We start from the raw sequence: 26,710 nt of genomic DNA on the forward strand, positions 1-26,710 counted from the left end.
AAGAGTCCTCCTGCCCCAGCAGCCCCTTCCACATGTTCCCCGAGCACAGAGCAGTGGCTGGCTGCTGGCACTTCACACATGTGGGGAGTAACGCAGGAAGAAAAGGACATACAGAGGAAAGGAGGCAGATTGCTGACCGTGCATGGCCACCACAGGGCTCCATGTCTATCCTATGAAATAATACTGGGACATCTAAATGTAAACGTTCCTTCACCTTCATTGTGTTTACCGAGTCTCGAAGTTAATGCGTCCTTGTTGTAGGTAATTCACATTTTATTACGACTAACTGTGAGCAGGGGATGAAAGCACTCACATAGGCAACACAGGAAGCAAGCGATGGGATGAGACTGTGTGAGTTCTCTTCAGAAGTGGTCTCCACAGCTTCCTACAAAGTGGCTGGCGCCATCTTCAAGAGTCCTACTCAGGATTCCTAGGGCCGCTTCCATTCATTCGCCCCCCTGTGGCTCCCATCCGCTACTCCCCCATATGGTATTTATTTCTGTCTATAAGATAGAAGTGGTGGGTGACCAGCTTTCAGCTGGTTGATTTTCTCTCTCTTCATTTTAGCTAGAAGAGAATAATGGAGGGTCCTAGTCCCCGAGGGTTTTGGTTACACAAGCACCACAAGTGAGCAGCTTTAAGAAACACGACTTTATTTTCTCAGGACTCAAAATGTATCATCGGCTGCTTGAAAGTCTCAGCTGGACTAAATCCTTCCTTGTAGACAGTGTCTTGGGCATTCTTTGCGTCCTGATTTTGTAGATAAGCTTCCCAGACCTTGTAGCTTCCCCAGTATGTGCATCAGTGTCTAATAGGCTTTTTCTATAATTCAGAAAAGGCCAGGCTGAGAGCCCAACCTGCTTCCCTATGGTCTACTTAACACAACAAAGAAGACCGGTATTTCCAAAAAAGACTGGTTGGCATTGGGAAGGGTTGGGATCCCAATACATTGCAAGCCTTTGCTGGGAGATCCATAGAAAACTGGGGAAAGGGACTGCTATTCTCACTGGGGAGAGGAGAACTCATCGTGATTGGAATAACATCTCTTCCGAATACTTTAAAAGTCATCGAAACATCCATATTATTCAAAATTGTCATCATTAGAACCAACACCTTCTGGAAAACCCGTGGCTCATAGCAGTCATCATCCTTGTTTCCTGGTGCAGGGATTCAGGACCGGGAACAATGGGCCTGCCTGCCTTTGCTTTCTCCCGTCTCAGATAGAGCCTCTGGGGTCTGAGCAAGCAGGGCTTGCTTTCTCAAAGAGTGGGGAAACTGGTTTCTCCCCACACGGCATCTCCACAGGCCACTCAAGAAAGCATAAAGCACTGAATTGGCTTCCCCCAGAGCGAATGGGAAAGGAAAACGAGGGAAGAGAAGCTGCGATGCTTTCAATGACCTCAGAAGCCACCTGCCACTCCTGCTGTAGTCTAAGGGTCTGGTGAGTCAGGACTGCACAAAGCCATGAACACTAGGGGTCAGGGACCATGGGGGCCATCATGAAGTCTGGCCAACTTGGAGCGGAGGACTCTGAGTATTACTAAGTCTATTAGTTATTTGAAGGGTTCTTGCTTCTTATTTTCACAACGATGATTTTTAATAGTATTGCTACCTTAAAGAACTTGAAAATACTCAGAAGAAAGGTTTACTCCAGTCACTTATTTATTCAGAAAAACACATTCAAAACAGGATAAGGAAGCCAAGTAACTAAGGTCAAAGGACATTTCCATTTCAGCTGTATCAGGACATGCGGCAATAGTTTAGGCTGAGTTTACAGTGATGAAAACCCAAAACGAACGTTGTGCCAGTGAATCAATTCCAACACGCAATGATCCTACAGGATAGGAAACTTCTCTCATAAGGCCTAACTGGCTGTAAATCTTTACAGAAGCAAACTGGATCTTCTTTCACCTATGGAATGGCTGGTGGATTTGAACTGGCAGATTGTCGGTTAGTAGCCAAGTACAAAACAATCAGACCAGTAGGGATCCTTGTGTCTACATTATTCCTTTTACGTATCCGTGCTCAGTTCTCAGAGGGGCAAATGCTGCCTCATACAGGCTCCTAAATCATCAGTTCTCAAACGACCTTTGATCTGTGCTGTTCCCTTCCCTCCCCCAATGCCTACTGGATGCAATGGGAATGACGGTGCTACATCCTGACGTCGTCTCATGCCTGCCTGCCTCCCGTAACAGGTACGTGGAGCAGCGCCTTTGCCAAGTGTAAGGCAGGCAGGCCACTGTATGCTGGTACCTCATGTGCCCAAATCCTAAGGCTATCGAGAACCACTGTGCTAGCTGTCCAACTCAGGGAGGATTTGTTCCCTTGCTCTTCTCCAGAGAGCAGGAGAGGGCATCCACGTCCGCCCTGTTCGGCGTCCCTGCCAATGGCCGAGTTAGCCCACGCACTCCAAGCTTTCTCGGTGTGCGGTATCCTGTAGACAGGGGCCCCCGGATTAATGCACCATGGGCTGTTCTAAGATGACATTCTGATAAACAGTGAAAAGAGCAAAGCAGTTACTGAAATCTCCCTGGCAAATGGACAAAGTAAAGGGATACACCTGTGAGGAAACTTATTTGATCACTCCCTTTGAGGCCGCTGCATCCAGAAAGCAGCTCTAGGAAGAATGCCCAGGGAATATCCCACTGGATGTACTGCTTTCTCTTCTCCTTCCTCTGCCTCCTTCTCCAATCAGAAGAAACAAAGAAGACGATTCTAGGGCACACTTAATTTGGCAGTCCAGTTAAGGTAGGCAGAAGATGATCTTCAGTAGGTGAAAGAACATAAATTATTAGATTTGTCACACTAGTGTAAGCGTGAGCAATGGGGTTTCACTTCAAAATGCATTTTTCTTATAATAAAATGCTAATGTTCTCTCTATAGATGTCAGTACTTCCAAATTAATGAGCACCATTAGCTGCAACACATCTCTAAAAGCAATGGGAATTAATTTCCATTAGTTATACACTGACAGTCAACTACCACCTGCCTTGGGAGACAATAAAAGTTTCAAATGCTCTGCTTTTGTCCCCAATTAAATGTTCAAAGTCAGAGGTTGACAAAAAGTGACTTATGACATCAAGCCATGTATGGCAGCTGGTTTGCACATGAAGAGACCAGAGATGATCTCAGAGTGCGGCCTGTGTTAGAATGCACAAGGAAGGCTGCCAGGAAGGATTGAGATATGCCAAAAATGAAACAAGACTCAGAAGCAGGCACGAACCCTGATGAATATAAGGCGTGTTTTTTCATTCATGAGGGATTGATCGAATTGTGTGCGAAGCATGAGCCATGTTGAACAGACCGTTCAACATTCTGAAATATGGCTGTGCATTAAATATGAGGGGGCTTCAAAAGGTTCCTGGGAAAAGCCATTAAATATCCATTCAATTTTTCCATGAACTTTCTGATGCCCCCTCACATACAAACAACCAATTAACCAGAAATGTGCTTTTATTTCCCCCCCCCCCATATTGTCTGTGCAACTGTGACGGGTTCATATGTCTCTCAGAGAAATATATCTTCGATCCACATAATTTAAATTTTCCCTTTTAAAACCCTATCAAGATAGATTTCAAGAAGGAAAATTGCGCAGTATGCCTTCTTAACAAAAGTTTCAAAAATAAAAGCTAAAAGGCAGCATCTGATAAAGCATTTAAATGGATTTATATGTAAGAAGGAAAATAAATCAATGCCTTGTTATTGTGTGCTTTTGGATATTAATAATTGTGTGTGCATGCTTGCCAAGTCTTGTAGGTCTTTGTGTGCAGAGGCAATAAACCGAGAGAGAAAGAGGTGAGTGGTGGCGAGATAGATGGATGGATTGATGGACGGAGGGAGGGAAGGGAAGGATGAATAGATGGATGGAAGGACAGATGGATAGAGAGATAGAAGTGAAGTGAAATTTCTTTTCTTTTTAAAAAATTTCTTATTATGGCTCCTCTCTCTATCCATTTGTCTGTAACTCCCACCAAATAACTGGGTGGGATCACCACGCAAACAGGATGTGTGAAACATTATTAATAGAAGGGATTGGTCTGTTTGGGTTGGCACTTTCTGATGTACAATATAATAACCATCTCAGAAGCAGGAAAAGAGTATTCCCAGGGCCACGAGGAAGAAGAGTCACTAGTGGGGCATGTTTGAAATCCCTGTCTGAAGTGGTGGAGGCAGCCGAAGTCCAGTCACACAAAAACCAGGGGCTGAGGTCAGGAAGCCATGCAGCAGGGCAGGACAGCGGCAAGTCAATGAGACCGGGAGGCAGAGCAGTGGGCCGGCTTCCTTGCCAAGGGAGGCAGAGCTGAGGGACCAGGTGGCTGAGGACCAAAGAGGGACTTAGTTACTGGCTAAAGAGAGGCCCTGATATAGGTCAGAGAAATAACCCTTACTGTTTTTTGATGAACTTCCCTCATAGACGCCCGCAAATCCTGATCATTGTCTGAGTCCCAAGTGGCCACTGCAATGAATTACTGAACGCAGCAGAAAAACAGAGTATTGCGGGAGGGGCAGTGGAGGTCACAGGTGGGATGCATGAGGATGGAGGCATGTCTGAACCGTGCTGTGACAATGGGCCTTGGGCTGTGGGGAGATGGCCTCTCTTTTCCTTTGTGTAGCCAGAGAGGTCAGATGGGACCTCTATACCGTTTCATCCAGGAGTGGCCCACAAAGTTTGACAGGTGTCCTGTAAATGCCTCACACGGGACTTTTAAAAAGTGCCACGTTTCTTGATAAAAATAGGTGTAGATTAAGTGGAGATTGAATGCTTTGAGAATGATTGGGGCAGGGAATGTGCAGATGTGCTTTATACAATTGATGTATGTATATGTATGGATTGTGATAAGAGTTGTATGAGCCCCTAATAAAATGTTTAAAAAAAATAGGTGTAGGATTGCCAGAGTTGCCACTTGACGGATCTACGCAGGTGAAGCGGCTGCCCAGTAACCAACCCAATGTCATCCTCTTGGTGCTTTCTCTGCTGCGAGACCGCACTCATGAGAACAAGACATTAGTAGCTCATGACAGTGGGATTTGAGTTCCAAACTTTTTTGCAATAAGATGATTTTCTCTCTCTAGCTGTCATTATCTCCATATTAATTTGATTTTTGACAATCTGTTTTTATAATCTTTAAAAATAAATCCACCAATTGTGTAAAGCACATCTGTACATTCTTTGCCCTCATCAATTTCAAAGCATTTGCTCTCCACGTAAGCTCTTTGCATCAGGTCCTCTATGTATGATTGTGATAAGAGTTGTATAAGTCCCTAATAAAATGTTAAAAAAAATGAATCCACCAATCTTCCTTCGATTTATTTTGATGCTGGATATTTCCGAACCATGTCTTGGAACTCTGAAAGGTATCACATAAGCGCGAGTGGTGGCGCAGCCCTGAGAATGTAATCAATGCCACTGAATTACACGTGCAGAAACTGGTGCCTCGGTGTATACTTTGCGGTGTGTGTTCTCAATAAAAGCAACAAAAGAAGTGCAACTGAAAAAAGGAGCTGTCATGTGGTAAGTGAGCACGAATACGCAGACTTTAAAGAGCTAGAACATTTGGATTGGGCAGTTGTTTGCTTGAGTGCACATGTCTTTCTGACTCTGTGTGGGATTCTAGGAAAGATGCCCTCTGCTTTCAGTTTTACGTCGTCGGGTTGTTTTCGTTTTCTCGAATGGACATCACGTTTAGCATTCAAACGGGTTGTGCTCCAAACATTCTGATCCGTCTGCACAATGATAATGGAGAGAGATTCATTCTCCTCGCCTAGGAGTTCTCCTTTCCATCCCCTTGCCTGCCCTGGAGCTTTTCTTTATTGCGCACTGACTGCCACAAGGCATGGCTTCACGTGCAAGACCCTACTCTCTTTCCAGGATGAGACTGGCTCAATCCAGTCATCAAACTCCTGAAGCTCATAGGTACAGAGAAGATAAAAATTCATGAGGGTGGGAGGGTGGCAGAGGGAGGGAAAAAATGAGGGGCTGATACCAAGGGCTCAAGTAGAAAGAAAATGTTTTGAAAAGGATGATGGCAACATATGTATAAATGTGCTTGACACAATGAATGTATGGATTGTTGGAAGAACTGTAAGAGCCCCCAATAAGAGGGCAGAGAACAGGTGCCCATAGGGTGCCCAAGGCTGCATGCCCATCTTTACCGAAGCAGGCAGTCTCAGATCCCTGCCACCCATGAAAAGCTGGTGGGTTCTAATGGCTGCTTTATCTTTGTTAGCACCTCAACATTAAGCCCACTATGTGACCAGGACTACTGCTACCTGTATTGGGGGGTTTAAAATATGGAGTAATGATTCTTGAAGTTGTACAGATTTCTGATTCCCAGTGGTTCAAAAGGCCTTGATAAGATATCTATAAAACGCTTAGATACAGAAGTACAATTGAGCTCAGAGCTCATAGTAAGACCTAATCTAAGACCAAATAGCAATTATGATGTGGCCCTCCTCAATACTTACCTTCATGAAGGGATCACTGAATAAGGACGCTATAAGAAAGTGTGGTGAAGAAATCAGATTGAGCCCAGCTATCAGAATGAAGAACATCTGGGGACTTACAGGCTTTTTTCTAAGGCAAGTAGCCATGTAAGTGAGGTGTCAGCTAAGTCCACATGAAAGGAGCACACCAGTTCATGTGATCCAAGGATTGTAAATAATAAAACCTAAGATCAGAGGAGGGCATTAAATGAGACTTTAAATCTAGAGCACCTGGTTAGCAGTAGGCTAAGGATGACCGTGAAAGCCCAAAATCCATTTGGAGAGTTTCACTGTGGAGAGAGCCTCCACTGGTTCTCCTCTGAGCAGCTACCAGGAATGTCAGTGATTTTGCCCTCAGACTGCGTGCGCTGGAAAGGGCATGGCCTCCCATGACCTGATAGGTCTGGGGAGGGGTAGTCTCCTCTGGGGGCTTGCCTGGGTGTGATCTTGATGGAGCTCACTGTGTGGGAAACCACATAGACATGATTCACTCTCTGACTGCCTTGGAGAAGCCCCTGGGTCAATCCTGGACCAGTCCTGTAAGCTTCTCTGCCTACCACAATGTAAATACCCTAACCATGGCCCCACTCCCACTCCAATAACCCCACTTATAACTATGATTATTTGCCACCTGATTTGCCACCTGATTTGCCACGTTGATTTGCCACCTGATACGCATGTGGACAGTTTCCCTGACCTCACATGCCCTTTCTTCTTCTTTCTTTCTTTTTTTTTCACTTGGTTAAATTTATTTTTTATTTTTTAATTTTAACAATTTATTAGGGGCTCATACAATTCTTATCACAGTTCATACATATACATACATCAATTGTATAAAGCACATCTATACATTCCCTGCCCCAATCATTCTCAAGGCATTTGCTCTCCACTTAAGCCCCTTGCATCAGGTCCTCTTTTTTTTTCCCCTCCCTCCCCTTTCCCCCCTCCCTCATGTGCCCTTGGTAATTTATACCTCGTTATTTTGTCATATCTTGCCCTATCCGGAGTCTCCCTTCCCCCCTTCTCTGCTGTCCCTCTCCCAGGGAAGAGGTCACATGTGGATCCTTGTAATCAGTTCCCCCTTTCCAACCCACTCACCCTCCACTCTCCCAGCATCACATCCTTTTTAAAGCTCTGCATAGCATCAATCAGGATGGCCAGTGTGACCCTGTACCAACGGTCTCCACCACCTGGGTAATGTGCCTTTGCTTTCATCTGCCCATTGCTCTGTGTAAGATGATCATGGATGTTCTCTTTTGGGCACTCCATTGAGGCAGCAGATCCAGTCTCTCGAGGCATGCTTTGTAGAGGCTTCAGAGTACATATTATAAGAAATGCCTTAGTCGTTTGGCATCAGGCAAGAAAACAGCCGTGCTCTGGGAGCAGGGAGGGGACTTGCCCTTAGATTGACTGGTGAATTGTCCTGTAAAAACTTAAGCCCAGAACACCCAAGGGTTCATTCTACAGTCTCTAGCCCAAATCAACCGATGAAACCCAGTAACAAGTACAACAGTGTAAGGGGATTCTTGGAACAGAGTACAGGCGTATACTCGTAAATGTGTAAAATCGACCCATTGGTAAATTATTGAACACACAAAGTTAAGCAACCAAAGGTATCTTTGTTCCTAACATCATAACGGTGACCAAACATAACAATAGTGGTAGGGAGTAATTCCGGGGGGTGGGGGGAGGGCTGAGAAGTGACAGAGAGGCAAAATACAATTTCACACTCCCCCCCCATAGGTCAAGTAAGCTTGGAGGTTGCTTTTTCCCCAGAATGTGGTCAGAAGGTTCAGAATGAATATCGCCCATGTTTAGAGAGATTGGCCTTGGTTTCTCAGACATCCCCATCCACCCAGGGGTCTGGTGAGCGGAGATGAGCCCTGCTACCTGTTCAGTTCTTAGGCTAGGTGCAATCCACTTCTTAAACTTGGAGTAGACTCTATTTTACCTACAGTGCTTGATCTTTGAGGAACGGAGGAGTGGTTCCATTGGGTGAGGGGTAATGTCTACAGACCAGGGAAACACGAAACAGAGGTTTCCACCATCACCAGGAATGGAGGGTCTGCCTAAGACAGTCATCCATCAATTAGCACCCGGGGAAGGGTTGCATGAGTCAGAACGGCCTTGTTCCATCATTGTTACATAGACTAGCGTGGCGGTCCCTATGCCCAGAACTACTTGAGTGTAATGGTGTGAAATAGAGTACAAGGGGGCTTCGAAATGTTCCTGCAAAAATTCCATTAATGTCTCCTTCCTTTTTGCCCATGAATGCTTGGAAACCCCCTTGCGGTGGAAATGCATCCTGATTTTCCACCTATCTCCTTGTTTCCTTGTAGAAGTGAATTTGAAGACGGGAACGCACAAAAGTCCCAGGCTCTCGGGAAATCGACACAGGCTCAGGCACGGATTTTCTGTGAACGTGCTTTTCTTTAAACTGATGAAAGCGATCCTGAAAAGGTTCTTGCCAAACAAACAAATAGCCTTTTGCAGTGAGGTCCTCAACATCCGAGTTCTAGTTCCCTTTCTTGACCCTTTGGAACAGCCTCTCTGTTCCCTTTTTCCCTGCCTCCCAGTGACCCATGCTCTGGCCTCACTAGACGCCCCCTACTGCTGATTTCCCAATCAGACATCCTCCAGGGCTAACCTGGGTCTTCTTTGTTCCTTCTAGTTCTCATCCAAACCACTGTGGCCACTCTTCCTTCCTCCAGAGGTCCCATGACGCTGACTCCCTCCCGTGTGCCATTCTCAGCAGAACCCTGAGCCCCAGGGTGCCCCAGGAGCAGCAGTAACGGCGAGCGACGGTGCAGTGGTGGGGATCCTGACTCACAGCAAGCCCTCCTCCTCGGTGCCAGGCACCCTTCCAAGGGGTTATGGTAGGAATTGCTACCGCTTCACAACAGTTTTATAGGGAAGGTACATTCTTTCTTTCTTTCTTTCTTTTTCCCCCCTACTTTTATTGGGAGCTTTTACATCTCTTATCACAATCCATACATTCATGCCGTGTGTCAAGCACATTTGCACATATGCTACCATCATCGTTTTCAAAGCATTCTCTTCCCACTTGAGCCCCTGATATCAGCTCCCCATTTCTTCCCCCTCCTGCCCTCCCTCACAAACTCTTGATAAGTTATAGATTATTATTTTCATATCTTACATCGTCCTCTGTCACCCCTCACCCACTTTTCCATTATTCGTCCTCCTGGGAGGGGGTTCTAAATTGATCCTTGTGATCGATTCCCCCTGTCTCCCCTGAACCTCTCCTAATCCAACTGGTATCTCTACTCTCATTGTTGGCCCTGAAGAATTTATCTATCCCAGATTCCCTGTGTTTCGGGTTCTTATCTGTAGCAGTGTGCAAATTCTGGTCTAATCCAATTTGCAAGGTAGAACTGAGGTCATGATAGTGGGGGGTAGGAAGCACCAAAGAGCTAGAAGAAAGCTGTGTGTTTCATTGGTGCTACATTGCAAGAAGGTATGCTCTTTCTAATGCACATGCATGGTCACTGTGGTTCTGAGAGGACATTGAACCAATTGCTGACTCATGGGAACCCATGTGATGAAGCAAAACTGCCCCCTGGGTGTCCGAGCCTGTCATCTGGATAGCAAGGGATAGTCGGGTCTTTTTTCCGCAGACTCACAAGTGGCTTCCATTCTTTCAGTGAGCAGCCTCACGGTTATATCACCAAGAGCCTTTCTATGGACACTGAGGGCTTTAAACTCCATTGTCAGTGACATGGAACAGTGAGTTATAGCAATCGTACCGGACAGTACAATTGCCACCAGTTCCGTAGCATCACGTAACAGAGTCGCCTTCCACGTGATGACAGAGGACAGGTTGGGACAGGTCACCAAGAAGTGAATGTGTCGTTTATGATCAAAAGGAAACATATGAGTCCAATAAAGACGGTTCATTCGCCGATTTGCAAAAGGCACCATGAAAAGACCTGGCATTTCACTAGGTGATAGACTTAACATCGGCATCAATCTTCATAGTGTTAGAAATACCGGATTTGAAGTCTGATCCGTGTTCATTCCCTAGCCCTCTGAGTCTCAGCACCCTCGAATGTGAAAGAGGCATTATCCGAAAGGCATGCCATGGGGATTTGGGAAAGTTACCATTAAGCAACGAATACAAAAGCCTGACACTGCTCGTGGAACACAGTACTTCATTTGCGTTAGTTATCCTGGCTCCATCATCACGCTAATCAGCATTATTCTCAGCTCACCGGCAAGAATATCTACCCTGCACCTAGACTGCCCAAGGCCAGGCTGTTTTTCTTCTCTGCACTCAATGGTAATGTGGGAAAGAGGATTGGGAAAGAGGATTAGACGGGGGTTGGCCATTGTGGGCTTCTGAAGAAGGCAATGATAAACAGCAGCTCATAGAAGCAGGGCAGCTAACAAGGGCCACAGCCTATCTGCCTAGGTGCCTTCAAAGGCAAGAGAAAGACATACTCTTACGTGACTTCAAGGGTCACACATAAGAAACAGGAAGGAACTTACAAATGATGCCGATTTTATGTCAATGAAGATGACTTTGTTAGCGGAATGCTCTGGGAGATGATGAGAAGCTGGTAGCTAGAGGCAGGCAGCAAGGGAGTGCTTGTTAGGGACACAGCTCCCCTCAGCGAATACTGAACTCCAAACTCTCTGCCATCAATGAAGGTTTTCAAGTGGTGAATTCAGGCGTTTTCCCCTCTGACAGTTCCAGCGACACAAATGCTTAGTCAGCATTTGAAGTTATAAGAAAACTCCCTAGAGATTCATTCGTCACCCAGGATAAATGGACTATGAAGAATGTTATGTAACAATTTCATCGCACACCCTTGAGTCGCGTTGCATAATCGACTTAACCAATGTTACTTATGTAACAGCTCCTTCAAAGGTTAAGATTTGAGAACTGTTTTTCAAATCCTTAATGTCTTCAAAGCATTTTGTACCAGACCTGAGCATCCAACTGAGCATGCTATCTCTGTGTTCTGTGAGCTGCACCTGGGCTTACCAGAAGCGAAGATATTTGCAAGTAATTTTATTTAATAATGTCTAATATTACATGGTCAGCAGTTCAAAACCACCAGGTCGCTCCGTGGGAGAAAGACAAGGCTTTCTATTCCCATAAAGAGTTACAGGTTTGGAAGCCCACAGTGGCAGGTCTACCCAATGGCGGTGAGGTTGAGTTTTTTTAATAACATTATGCCTAAAGGGCCCTGGTGTTGTAGTGGGTGATGCACTGGGCTGGTGTTGGGCCCTGGTGTTGTAGTGGGTGATGCACTGGTCTGGTGTTGGGCCCTGGTGTTGTAGTGGGTGATGCACTGGGCTGGTGTTGGGCCCTGGTGTTGTAGTGGGTGATGCACTGGTCTGGTGTTGGGCCCTGGTGCTGTAGTGGGTGATACACTGGGCTGGTGTTGGGCCCTGGTGCTGTAGTGGGTGATGCACTGGGCTGGTCTTGGGCCCTGGTGTTGTAGTGGGTGATACACTGGGCTGATGTTGGGCCCTGGTGCTGTAGTGGGTGATGCACTGGGCTGGTGTTGGGCCCTGGTGCTGTAGTGGGTGATGCACTGGGCTGGTCTTGGGCCCTGGTGCTGTAGTGGGTGATGCACTGGGCTGCCAAGCACAAGGTCAGCAGTTTAAACCCTTTGGAGGAAAAAATGGGCTCTCAGTTCTCTTAAACGTTTAGTCTTGGAATCCAAAGAGGGCAGTTCTGTTCTCTCCTATAGTCAGCATGAGTTGGATTTGACTTGATGGCAGTGAGGTGTTTTTTTTTTTTTTTGGGGGGGGGCAGAGTTTTGCCTGAAAAAAGAGCCCTGGCAGCACAGTGGGTTAAGTGTAGGGCTACTATCCACACCGTTGGTGGTTCAAACCCATCAGCCCCTCCACGGCAGAAGGATGAGGCTGCCTGCTATCCAAAAGACAGACAATCTGGAGAGCTCCACAGAGCCGCTCCGCGCGGTCCTACAGGGCCACTAAGAGTCATAAGGACCTGGACAGCAGTGGGTTTGCTCACGCTGTGCCTGACACAAGCCATGTTCTGTTTACCCTGATACACAAGTAAAACTCGGGAAATGAATAAAGAAGACTGTAGAGAAATGGAAACATTTGAATGACGGTGTTGATGAACAACACTGAGTCTTCCACGGGCTTCCAGAATGAACAAATCTGTGAAGTGGAGCCAGGATGCTCCTTTGAAGCAAGGGTGGCGAAGCTTTGTCTTTGGACCTGTCAGGAGGGACCACCCTGGAGAAGGCCATCGCAATTCATAAAGCAGACGGTCAGCAAAAATAGAAAGAATTGGACAAGCTCAGTTGGCAAAGGGGTTGTAACCATGAGCTCAAGGTAGCAACACCTCAGGACTTAGCAATGGTTCATTCAGTCCTCACTGTGAGCAGGAACCAACTACCCGGCAGTACCTAACTGCAACATTGTACTATGTGCTAATAAATCATTCCTATCGATACCCCGTAGTATTAAATGGCATAAGGAGACATGCACATGATGATTTTTCACAGCCTGTCTTTATAATATCAGTCAGTTGCAGTGTCTTCAAACAAAATACCGACCCAGAGCACACATTGGACAGAGACAACTTCAAAGATGGCAGGTAGTTGCTAACTTCAAATCCTGAGATCAACATCTTATCTAAAAATGTTTACAATCTATCTGTTTCTTCATTAGCAACAAATCCAGAGGAGGGAATGGTAAATTGTGAAACGCATAGGAGGACAGTGGAAGTCCAAATACATTCGGAGGACCTACACAGGGAATTAGTCTCCTCTGGTGAGTCCCCTCTGAACATCAGTGAGAGATGGGGATAGCCCGGGTATCACACAGAGCAAATAAGAGAGACCATTAAAGTAGATTAAAATAATAAATCTGACTGGAATGGTCAAAACTTTGTCATATGACCTCCCTTTGGATAAACTTTGGGCTTGATCTGGTTTTCAATAGTTTCTGGTTTGTTTGTTTTGCCCAGATTGGGGCTTATCTCCATTCTTTTTTGTTATTGTTAGGTATTTTTAAAAATGTTTTCTGGTATATGAAACCCAGGCTAGGTGAATCTATAGGGACAATAACTAGAAGGGTATGGCGCAAGGAGAGGCAACAGGGAGCCTAGATCAAGGAGTTCAAGAAGGAAAACAATGCTTTGAAAATTTTGTGGTCATGATTGTATAACACTGCTTACTATGACTAAAGTATTAAATGATATGATGTCTGGATTATTTGGAAAAACAGTATCAACAACAGAAATAATTCTTCTCATGGTAAACAGCAACATTGTAAATCATATTTCAGTTAAAAATCAAGTACTTGTTAAAACAACAACTAAACAATATGACATTATATATGCTCCCCCAGTTATAATGAATAACCAGAAAAGGTAAAGTCTTGTGATAATTATTGATTTACCATGTTTGACCAAGGATTTCCAACATATTTTGTGAGGTTCAATAAACATGATTAAAAGATAATATTAAAAAATAAAAGATAATATTATATTATTACCGATATAACTTGCAAATCCCATTATGCAATGTCTGTCAATGTCCTAGCCACAACTTTTTCTTTTATAGAGAAGTTATAGAGTATGCTGAACATATCTAAGATGATCATTTACATCAATGAAACTCTGGTAATTCAGAGTGATAGCTGGACTGGGTCAGATGGATGACCATGGAAAGAGGAAGACCCTTGGTGAGATGGACTGGCAACTTGGCGGCAGCCATGGCCTGAAGGGGAAGAATGGGCGTTGGTGCAGAACCGGGAAGGGCTGCATTCAGGTGGACACGGGGTTGTTGCGTGGAAAACAACTGACTGTCCCTAATATCAACAACAATATGTGGTTTATGACTCCCACTAAAACTGACTTTTCCTTTAGGTAATGGATTTTCAAGTTTTATGTTTTATTCGTATGTGAGCAATCAAGTGTCTTTGCAACTCATGTTTTGGTGTGACGCCCTAAGATACACTGCCCCTGTCAGTAATCTAAGTGAGATCCACATCATAAGGAAGATAGAATACTAGAATACTCAAACCTTATTTTAACTACAAGTGCTTTTCTAAAATAAATTTTATGTATAGTATCTAAAACCCAGTTTTCCTGGATAATGTTGATCTTCAAAGGGGAAAATCAGATTTCACTATAGAAAAATCCCATATCTTTCATTCCATTTTCCACAAACTTTTGAATCCCCCCTGGACAAAATGTTTCTGTGCCTTCTTTGCTGCGGTGCATCCTGGGGAGAGTTGGGAGCAGAGGCTTTGGGGAGTGGAAAGACCAAGCTGCTGACCAACATCCATATGACTGAGTCAGATGTCACTGAGAAAAAAGCCATGCCCTGGTGGTGGAACGGTGCCTTGTGATGCTATAAATCACTAGTTCAAACCCACCAGGGGCTATGCACAAGACTGAGTACTCTGCTTCTGTAGTGGTTGTGTGCCAGCGAGTTAGAACAGACTCATAGTGACCATGTAGGATGGACCACAGGGTTTCTCGGGCTGTAGTGTTAAGGTCAGCAGACACCAGGATTCAATCCTATGAAGGCAGGGGTGTATTTGAACAATGTGGTAGAGTGACATTGCTTGGTCCAGTTCTTGTGTGTGTGGTCTTTGTAACTGGCACCAAATGAAACCCAAGAGAAGAAGGTGTCACTCACTCATTCACTGCCCTGAGTCCATTAGGCAACTCTCTAGGGCGGTAGAACTGTCCTGGAAGGTTTCTCAGATTGTACAAGGCTTATGGGAGAGGAAAGTCTCGTGGGCGATAACTTCTAGGGGACCGGTCACTTTGCCATCCTGTTGGACATGAAGTGAGGTGTGTCAGAAGCAGGGAGAGAATAGACCAGGACCATCTGGGCAGAAGAGCCACCAGCAGAGCTCATACAGTGCCAAGACCACGAGACAGAGCACCGGGCTTCCTGCCCCATGGAACAAGTCCATCTGAGCGCCTTCAGGCAGGAGGCAGGCTTGTAGACTAGGGTGCCCCTGGGCTTTGTAACATGCATCCAGGCAGGGCATGCGCCTTAGAATCAGAGAAATCTATCTGGGTCCTGGTGGAGACAACAGCTGTATCCTTAATGTTTTCTAATCCTGACTGATAACCTTCCTTCTTCAACCCCCATACTCGTGAGTCTGTGAGTTCTCTGTGGCCACTGAAATGGATTATCGAACCAAGCAGAGTGCCCTAGGAGGGACACTGGCGTCAGTGTAGGATACAAAAAACAGAGGGTGGAAGTGTGGCTGACCTACATTTTCTGGCCTTGTACCGTTGTGGAGTTGGGTTTTCCCTCTCCCGATCAAAGCTGGAGGAAGTCAAACATGGTTTCCACCTCATTGCATCTGCTACCAGCCTCTTGGTTGGCAGCTGAGCATGGAGCAAATACATGTTCCCCCGACGGTCCTTCCCATACAGGTGCCAGCCTTGGAAAACCTACGGGACACTTCCCCTCCATCTTTTAGGGTCACTGGGAGTTAGACCCAGCTCGATGGCACACACACAGCTCCTACCACCACCGAGTGAGAATATTTAAACATGATTTCGAATTCTATTTTTGTTTATGAAAAAAATTTTGTTAAATCCCTCTACTGGGGCTCGTCCAGCTCCTATCTCAACCCACCCATTGTGTTAGGAACGCTTGTACCTCTACTGCCATCATCCTCCTCCAATGATGGCGAGCCCTTGATTTAGAATTCTTTTTTAAAAATCATTTTATTGAGGCTCATACAACTCTTATCACAATCCATACATACATCAATTGAGTAAAGCACCCTTATACATTTGTTGCCCTCATCATTCTCAAAATTCGCCTTCTGCTTCGGTTCCTGGAATCAGCTCCTCATTTTCCTTTTTTCCTTCCCCTCCCTCCCTGCTACCCCCTCCCTCATGAGCCCTTAATAATTTATAAATTATGATTTTATCTTATCTTACACTGCCCGGCATTTCCCTTCACCCACTTTCCTGTTGCCCATCCATCCCCCAGAGAGGAGATTATATGTAGATCCCCCAGATAGGTTCCCCCTTTCTACACCCCCTTCCGTCCCGGTATCGCCACTCTCAACTTTGGTCCTGAGGGGTTCATCTGTCCTAGATTCCCTGTGCTTCCAGTTCCCATCTGTACCGCTGTGCGTCCTCTGGTCTAACCAGGTTTGCAAGGTAGAACTGGGATCATGATAGTTGGGGAGGGGGAGGAGGAAGCGTTCAAGAACTAGAGGAAGGTTGTGAGTTTCATTATTGCTACACTGATCCCTGAGTCATGTCCTCATGTCCTCCCCACTTCCTCAAAGATCTAGAATTCTTACTGCAATATGCAGTACTGGCTCAGAGTCCTCCCTGGGCTAATATGAAAAGCGCCTAATAGGGGATACTGATCACCAGTAAACCAAACACTACAGATATTAGAAAAGAAAGAGTAAAGAGTTTAAAAGACCTACCTATCCAATAAGAACGTTTTCAGGAATACTAGGTCTCAGCACAAAATTGTATGAACTAATATACGTTCCTTTGATCTTCCCACGTCCCACACATAAATAACCAGTACTCTCATATAGCCATTCATCCTCAAAACAACCAACCAAGCAACAGCATAAAAAATGTAACAGCCCCTCGTTTACCTTTAAAAACAATTGATTTAAATGTTTATGACATTTTAATGATATTGAGAAAATATAGATTCCAATTGAACTGTAAGCAATATGGTCTTCAAGAAATCACTTAAATGCTCCAATTTCCCCTGTACTTAAGGAGCTAAGCGTGGTTGATACCAGGTCCCTGTGACAAAGGTGGGTTATAAGAAAGATCCAGGTAAAAGTGCTTTGAAACATGTAAGTGCTGTAAAACATACAAATGTGTAATAACAAAGAGGTATTTAAGGATATGATCTAGTAGTTAATGATAGAGAAAGTGTTTCAAGTCCTCTTAATTATGCATGTGTGGAAAAGCTTAGAAAGAAACAAAAGCTCAAAAGATAAGTCACAGTACCAAAATAATTTAGACTCTTAGTTGTTAAATATACTAAGTCCTAGTAGAATCCCTGGGTCAAGAGCCCACATTTATTATTCTGGGGAAAATGTAAAAGTAGTGGACTAAACAAGCATGTGATAGAGGGATTACATTTTAGATTTGTGATCGATAGCTCTCAAGTAAATGTATGCACTTTGGTGTGTTTGCTTTTAAGGAAATCTTCCAAGGAAGGATGCCTGTATTTTATAAGCTCCATCTTTTACACGAGGCTAGATTATTTGCTCTTTTCTATTGAATCAATCAGAGTTCTAGTCCTGTTTATTTTTAATTTATTTTCATTGTTAGGGTTTGTTTTGTTTTTTACAGTATCTTAGTTTCAGTGGTTATGTGATTGTGTTCAGATAAACCGATATTTAGAGCTCCTGATTAATATTCTTGAAAAAATAATATAACAATGATTTGCATGTAAATTTTACACAAAAGCACTGAGGAGTGCCAATATTTTTCATGATACCTAAAATAAATATGTCCCTTTTTCATTGTCACCTGTCTTATTGGCGCTCCTCTTTTTATAGTTTATAGTAGGCACTCAATAAGTGTAGGTGACTGCATCCATAATTCAAAACGGTGGTGCCAGGGCAATATACTAAGGGAGAAGTGCTTTAAAAGTGACAGTAACCTAAAAGGGTAAGTGTCCCCTAGATAAAACAGCATGCATTTAGTGCCGTGAGGCAGAAATTACTAGAGCAACAGAAATTCCACTTCCACTTACAAAGCCAGGTCTTCCTCTTAGTACCATTACAACCTTTCCATTGGGGACCGAAAATGTTGCTTCTCAATGTGAACACACAATGTCAAATATAAGTACCTGCCCATTCACTCATAAACACGCGCCCCCCCCCCGCCACCTCACACCCCCCCCCCCACACACACACACAGAGGCAGGGAGGGAGGTTAAAAACTTCGTGGAAAAACTAGATCAAACAAGATTGGAATTTTGTTGGCAAAGTTTGTGAAAGCCCTTTGTATACACAAACATACACATGAGGGGGCTTCAAAAGGTTTACAAAAAATTTCCATTCAATTTCATTACAATTTCTATGAACTCTTTGAAGCTGCCTGTAAGTGTGTATATACATGTGTACACGTATGTGTGTGTACACGTGCATGAGTTTGGGGATAACTATGGTTGGTTATATGTATGGCATGTGCATATGGATACATAACCAAACTCATTGTCAAGTCTCTTCTGACTCATATCAACTCCATAGGGTAGGATTGAACTTCTCCTTGAGGGGTGGGGGTAGAAATACATGGAAACACCCAGAACCAAACCACACTCATTTCCGTCAAGTTGTTTCTAATTCAGGAACAATGCTGGAGACCAGAGTAGAACTGGTCCCATGGGTTTTTGAAACAGAAACTAGTAGAAAGCCGCCTCTGGTTTCCTGTGGAACCACGGGTGCTTCTGAGCTGCCGATCTTGTGGCTAGCCGCCCAGTGTGTAACTCCTAGAGTACCCGGGCTCCTTAAAAAGAAGACATCATGGAGGTTTTCCAGAAAGGAGACAGGGGAGGTTTTCCATGAACTCGTTGGCATCCCCGCCTATGTGTGTACGTGCATCTATTTCAATGTAGATATTTTTAAAGAGTACACTACTGTTCTATCTCAATAATTTTTAATGGCATGTCATGAAAAAAACATTTTTTTTAAAGAATGTTGAGGTGTTCTCTAAAGAACACTTTCCCCACAGTTTCCAAGAATGATTAAGGAATTAGGGCAATTGTCAAGGTCAAGATGGTCCCGAAAACTAGAGAGATTGAGGACCTCGATCCCCAAGGTGACGTGCATTGTCCACAGTGGCACCCGTCTTATTTCTCAGAGTGAAGAGGGAGCATTTGCTATGACTCACTTTTACAATGGAAGCCATAGCAGTGGTAAAACCTGGACCTTCCACTGGGATTTGAATGGCGCTATAGTCGCTATCTCAAAGAATACTATAACATGTTACCAGGCGGCTTTGCATAGGCTTGTTGGAGAGGTTTCATTGAGCAGAAGAAGCCCGGCAAGCCCCCAGGGGAGTCCATTCTCCCCGATGTGCTCCAGAGCAGGATCTCCTGGAGATGGAGTTCAGGTACCCCCCCACTCACTCGCTGCCACCGAGTTGATTCTGACGGACAGTGACCCGATAGGCCAGGGTAGAATTGCCTCTGCGGGTTTCCATCTTTACAGGAGTAGAACGCCTCCTCTTTCTACCACAGCAGCACGAGTGGTTTAAAACTGCAGACCTCATGGGGAGCAGCTCAGCAAGGTACCCAATAGGCCACCCGAAAAGCCAGCAGGCCTCGTGGAGGCAAGGATGGCGAGACTTTTTCTCATAGGGCACAATGTCAGAGAGGCTAGAGGCTGCAACAATGGGCATGCATATGGACCGGGCGGTGTTTGGTTCTGTTGTATGTAGGGACACTACGAGTTGGAACTAACTTGATGGAACCTAACAACAGAATCAACACACATTCCAAACACAAACACACGCACGCACGCACGCACACACACGCATAATCTGCCATATCTATCAACGGTGGTTACAGATTCAGACATATCTTTATGGCAGAGTTCAACCGACTCATTCTGGTTAGTTCCCTTGCAGAGAATTTGATTTTAATTGAATCCCAGGTGATTCCTATGTAGACATTATATGTGTGTATAATGAGATGCCTATGTACACATACTAATGTGGATTCTGATTCAATTTATCTGGAGCGGAAATGCAAATGCTCACCTGAAGTGAACCGGTCAAAGGGCCGATCTAGGAGACTAGCTGTATTTCCCTCTTGGTGCTTTATTTAGCTGCGCTAGGGGTGGCATTGTGGTCACATGCTGGGCTGCTATCTGCAAGGTCAGCAGCTTGAAAGATGGTGCTGGGATTCCCAGAGAGAGTTAGAGTCTCAGAAACCAACAGGGGCCTTTCGACCCTGTCCTGTGATGTCGCTTAGTGTCAGAATTGGCTCATGGCCAGTGAGTTTGGTTTTATCTACTCTCCACTGGCACAGTGCTAACTGAAAAGCCAGCAGTTGGAACCCACCAGAGGCTCCAGGGGAGGAAGACGAAGCTCTCTCTTTTCATAAAGATTCACAGCTTTGGAATGCACATGGGGCAGTTCTAGTCTTTTCTACAGAGTTGCTCTGAGTGGGAATCAAGTCGATAGCACGGAGTGCATGTGCATGCGCATGTTTGCATTAATCCAGCAGCTGTGGTGGCACCTCTGGGAACACCGATGGGAACTGAATCCTGACTGCCCAAGGAGGGCATCCCTAGACCCTTGGCCCGTGCGGGGCAGGAGAGCACCAGACCACTCCTGCTACCTAACAGCCCGTTCCCGGCGTCGTATGCTCAAGCTCTGCCCACCTCTACTCAACCAAATACTTCTTTAATATTCCGGTTCGAACCAAAGGAAAAGAAAGCAGGATGAATTCTGTTCGTTTTCAGTGACTGGCATAAGCTGGGCACGGATATAAAAACCGAGTGGCTGTGCGCCACGATGCAGCGGAACCTAACAGCAGCAACATAAGCAGGTGAGCATCCTGCATTCTTTGTGCTCCCTACTAAACAGAATCTGGGACCACCGTGCTTCCACAGACACAGTAAGATACCTAGCCCCTAACAGTTTGACGTCACCACACATCTCTGCACTCTATCAGCCTTTCCACTCTACGGATGCAATCCCATGCCTCTTCCCAGCGGATGCGAGGGTGCATATCCATCAGGCAACCTTTTCAACACCCAGGGGTCCCAGGGATCTGTGTAACTCTTCAGGTCCCACATCAACAACCAAACAATCACAAAACCCATGCAGAAGCAACCCTCGAGTGGTCAGTCAGCCAGTGGTCACCATGTCATCATGTGATGTAAACAGGAACAACGGCACACCAAGTCCTGGTTGCGAACTCTCGTTAGACATCACGGTAGGGGACAGAGAAAGGCTGTGACCCACCTGGGATCCTTCTGAATGCTATCAATCGACGGAGACCTGGCCAAGGTGCCTTCGGGCGGGAGGGCTGGGCCGGATTTGCTGTATGGAGACTCCACGGAGGGACAATACTGCAGCTGTCGGTAGGGGTCTGCGTAATTGGAGGCCGGGCCCGCGGCATAGCTGGCTCTCTGGAAGGTGGCGGCGGCCGCGTTCTGCGGGCCATGCTGGCTGCCAGTGCGCTGCAAGGGGCCGGAGTCGACACCAGGGGAAGATGGGGCTAGGGCAGGAAAGTAGGGACAAAGTAACCAATTGAGGACCTGCTCGCAGAAAGGGTTAACCAGGTCTAGGCAAGCGGGAAGATGACACACACACAAGAGAACGGGGGTGGGACAGGACAAACAATAATCCATCATATTGGAACCAGTATCTCCAATGTCATCTTAGAAAATAGACATTCACACGCGCTCTCTCGGGATAAACACCTTGAAAGACAGAGGAGGGCCAGAATCTGCTCGGGGAATGTGGCCGACCAGCAAAACTCAGACCCACAACAAAGAGATTTTCTTTGATTGATTGATTTTGAAAAAAGAAAAGAAATCACAACGAACAGTTAGCTCTTTATGATTCCCACGTGAGAACATTCAGAAAATATTTAGGTGGTGAATTAATTAAAAAATCTCAAAATCCCATTGCCGTTGAGTCATGGCAACTCACAGGGACCCTCTAGGCCAGGGCAGAACTGCTCTGTGAGTTTGCAAGACTGTAACTCTTGATGGGAGTAGATCGCCTCATCTCTCTTCCTCAGAGCAGCTGGTGGATTTGAACTTCGGACCCTAAGGCTAGCAGCCCAATGCCCCAGGGCTCCTTCATAAACCAGTGGAGGACGTAAAAGGAACTTAGGCACATGCATATTCTTCCCTAAGGGAAAGAAACCAGAAGAAGTGAGAGAGGGAGTGCATGTGTGGAGTGGGGAAGATGGGCTCCTATTTCCAGATTTGGTTCAAAAGCATGGGAAGCAGGGATGGATGCTCCCCACCCTGGAAAACCAGGCCCGCCCGGCTTCTCCTGTGCATCTCTCAGAACTCAAGCTGCCATTAGAGCAAATGGAATCGCGAGAGGCATGTATGCGAGAGCAAGAGTGGCCTCTCAGGCAGTTTGACTTCGGGCACTTGCATCTTTCGTATTGGCCTAATGGTCCAGACGTTTGGAGAAGCTTGTATGCCAGTTACTAAACTCAACTTGCCCATTCCCATCTCGATTCCTATTCTTCTGTTTCAGGATTCCTTCCACTTCATCTTATCTCACCAATTCTATCTGGTTCTCAGAACGCTTTGACTTCTGAGGTTTAATTGACACCTAACGAAAACAGCATCTTTGATGTGATGAGATTGTGACGAGTTACTACGTGCTCAAAAACAAAACAAAACTCAAACTCACTGCCAGCACGTTGATGCCGACTCATAGCAGCCCTACAGGACAAGGGAGAATGTCCCCTGCGGGCTTCTGAGACTGTAAATGTTTACGGGAGTAGAAAAACCCATCTTTCTTCCACGGAGCAGTTGGTGGTTTTGAACTGCTGACCTTGCAGTTAGCAAGATAACTCATCACCATTACACCATCAGGTCTCTAGGAGTCATTAGCAATTATCCATATTCAACAAGGTTGTTACTCTTGAGATTTCTGCATCAATATACCCAGAGAAGAGTTAATGTTCAGAAATGACCATTTCTACCAAGAGAGCCTTATGCGTTACTGAGTCCTGAGTGTGAGTAGTCCCTGACTTGTGACAAATTCAAATGATGAAGAACCACACTTCAACAGTCTGTTTGTGTCCATCTGATCCTTAGGGTGATGGTGAGTCAGAGTTGACCCAGCAACAGAGGGTTTTACTGTCAGTGATAAGAGGTGGCTTCAGGAAGCTTGTGGGAAAATTCTATTAAATTTTAATTCCATTTTCTCATAAACTTTTTAATGTCCCCGTGTAGGTAGCCCTAAATACAAAACAAAACCCCCCAAAAGTGGAGTTATAAAGAATATGATCACAATGAAAACCTTAAAAAGAAAGAGGGGTGGGGGTGTTGGACGTACATCAGAACTGAGTTATGATGAAGGGGTGGAAATGGAGCCTCCTCCTAAGTTTGGGGCTGGCGTTGTCAGTCAGAGCCTCCAAGGCTGACCTCCTGAGTCTGTCTTTGAAAACAAGGGCAGACTGTTCCCTCTCACAGTGGGAAGAAAAGCAAAGTCACTACTCAGCATGGAGGAAAAAGACTGGCGAGAGGAAGTGAGGGGAATCGGACTGAAAGGACAAGCAGATGCCCAGGGCACGGGGGAGCGCAATCTGATCTTGAGACTGGATGCTGTGCAGAGAGCTCTTCTTTTCTGCGCACGTGCAGTCCCTCAGCTCACACTCGGACAATGTGAAGGTGCTAAGCTCCCTCACATGAGCAAACCTTCAAAGGGAGCTCAGAAAGACGCTCGGACAGAAAGTCTGCGTCCGCCACAAGCCTAGTGCTTCCAGATGACGAGGGTTACCCTAATGTGTGAAATTACCAACCAATTGCTCTAGAGCCGTGGTTCTCAACCTTCCTAACGCCGCGACCCTTTAACACAGTTCCTCATGTGGTGGTGATTCCCAATCGTGAAATTATTTTTGTTGCTACCTCATCACTGTCATTTTGCTACTGTTATGAATTGGGCAACCCTTGTGAAAGGGTCATTGGAACCCCCCAAAGGGGCCACGACCCACAGGTTGAGAACCGTTGCTTTAGAGCAATAAACTTTAAATGAACAGAGGAGTTAACATTAATATGCCTGTACACAATTCCCGCAGAAAAAGGAAGATCAACTCCCAAGGGCTTGTCTTCTTGTCCAGTCTGACTCCGAAGGACCCATAGAGCAGCACAGGGCTGCCCCAGGGGACTGCAGGGTGGGGGATCTCGATCGAAGCCGACGGCCTTATCTGGAGGCAATGGTGGGCTCGTGTCACTGACTTTTTGAGGACCCATCGAGCACTTATTTTCTCGAAAAACACACATTACTATTAACAAGCTTTCAGTGAAAACGCACACGGGAAAACCTATCAAGAAAGCGCTTCATCTTATGATGGGAATGGTTTTACAATTCAGGGGAGGTGAAAACGTGCTCTCGGAAGACTGATGCTAACGGGGAAGCAGAGTTTCATTTTCCCGAAGAGTAAGGACAAGTCAGCCAGGAGACCAGGGCGAAAGCGGGAAAGGGACGCATCTGACATGTCCACAGAGAGGCATTTTCCCCTGACCTGTCATCCTTCAGCTGGTTCTGACGCACAGTGGCCCTACAGGACAGAATAGAATGCCCCATAGGATTACCGAGTCTGCAGCCATGATGGGAGCAGAAAGCCTCTCTCTTCCTTCCAGGGAGTTAGAGTGGGCTCCTGACCTTCCAACTTCCAACCTTTCAGCTAGCATCAGCGCTGAACTTCTATGTCATCTCCCTCTCCCTCTGCCCGTGAGTCTGTTCAGACTGAGGGCGACCCTACAGGGCAGGCTAGAACGGCCCCTGCGGGTTTCCGAGACCGTAAATATGTCCTGGAATAGAAAGCCTCATCTTCCTCCTGCAGAGCGGCTGGTGGTTTCAAACTGCTGACCTTGAAGATCGCAGCCCAGTGAGGAACCACTATGTCATCAGGCTCTGCTCTGCATCATCAGAGCCCCTTGGGATCCCCCTCCAGGAGCTTCTGTCCACATTCAAGCTAGCTGAAAATAATTACAAATATCAGAATGGAAATTTCTTCCTAGACAAACCTGTTCATTAGTAATGTCTTAAAATACAATGATTTCACAAAGAGGACAAACTGGCAGACATTAAGAAATAATGACATAGCCCAAACAGGTGTCTTTCTTAAAAACAACAAGACAGGTCCTAGGAACAACCAAACTAACCACACACACACAACACACACACACACACACATTCTAAAAAGAGCTCAAATTTGAATAAAGACTAACAAAGGAGGTTTAAAGAAACGGGGGGGGGGAGGAAGAGATGTATGAGTAATTTGGTCAAAAAGTGGAAATAGTGTGAAATTCAATTCGCAGAAATAGAAAGGCAACATCTCAGTATAGCAACAGGTGGAAGAGATTTAATAACGTTAATAAATATAATTTGGCTCTTTTGTGCACAGGGTCTCTATGGGTCAGAACAGTCGCCGTGGAACCTAACAACAACGACAGGTATTTACTCTGGACTGTGTCTGCGGGTCCAGGCCCTGGAAGAGGTCATCCTGCTTGGTAAAACAGATGACTGGTAAACAAGAGGAAGGCCCTCAGGGAGGCGGACTGACAGGGAGGCTGCAACAATGGGCTCAAACACCAGGAGAGTTGTGAAGAAGAGGCAGGATGGGCGGGGAGGGGCGGGGAAAGAGGGTTGTTCTGTTGTGCATGGGCTGAATGTCAGCGAGAGCTGACTGGAGAGCACCTAACAGAATTTGCCTTTACTTTGACCTTCTGGGGGAAGGGACTTCTCCTGGAATGTGGGCACAGCTTGGCATCCACCCTGACAGCAGGTGCATTTCCATGCTGAGCCTGGGGGTCCGAGCTAATGAACGTCCTAACCCCTAGTGTCCTGGGACGCAAGAAGAAGAGAGTAAGAGGGTCCCATTGGGTCTGTGCTTGGGTTAAATATATATAAAGCTACACAGATGAGCCATTGTTATGACTCCCTCCCATTAATAACATGGCATACCATTAACAGCAGAGGGGATTGCGCACTCTGAATTGAGGCGGGAGCCCTGCGATTGTGCAGCGGTCTCAGCGCTCCTCTGTGGGATAGTTATTCTTTTGTTTTACTTGCCTAGCTGCAAATCACCTTATGAGAGGATTTTGCAGATGAGGAAACTGAGGCACAGAGAGAGGAAGTAACCTACCCCAGGTCAGCGAGTCACTGATGGAGCAAAGTCTCTATTGGCTCCCTACATTGAGGCTTACAAGCAACATGACAAATGGGACTGGGTTGAAAATCTCCTAAGTGCATAACGGGTGAATTACTCAACACCTCAGGAACAAGAGGAGACATGTCGAAATGTATACTAACTCGGAAAAAAAGGGATGGGTTTATTAGAATTAGCCATCTGAGTATCATTAGCAAAAAACAATGATCAAGCAAATGAATTCAATGGTTTCTAACATTTCCTGTGAAATCAAAATTAAAGAGCTACATGAGATCAGTCCCTGGAGAAGGAACTCATGCTTGACAGAGTAGAGGGATAGCAAATAAGGCCTTCGACAGGTGGGTTCACACATAAGAGCAACTGTGAGGAGG

General features: G+C 45.7%; 1 protein-coding gene across 2 annotated transcripts in view; it reads right to left on the minus strand.

The window, feature by feature from the left end:
• Positions 1–26,710, minus strand: part of CTNND2 (catenin delta 2) — a 473,556-nt gene that overhangs the window by 376,968 nt on the left and 69,878 nt on the right. For both annotated transcript variants that reach the window (XM_075542985.1, XM_075542984.1), the window contains exon 4: positions 21,434–21,689. In XM_075542985.1, the coding sequence (XP_075399100.1) occupies positions 21,434–21,689 (256 nt within the window). The remainder of the gene's footprint in view (positions 1–21,433; positions 21,690–26,710) is intronic.

The sequence above is a fragment of the Tenrec ecaudatus genome, chromosome 2 (assembly GCF_050624435.1).
Source record: "Tenrec ecaudatus isolate mTenEca1 chromosome 2, mTenEca1.hap1, whole genome shotgun sequence".
Classification (NCBI taxonomy): Eukaryota; Metazoa; Chordata; class Mammalia; order Afrosoricida; family Tenrecidae; genus Tenrec; species Tenrec ecaudatus.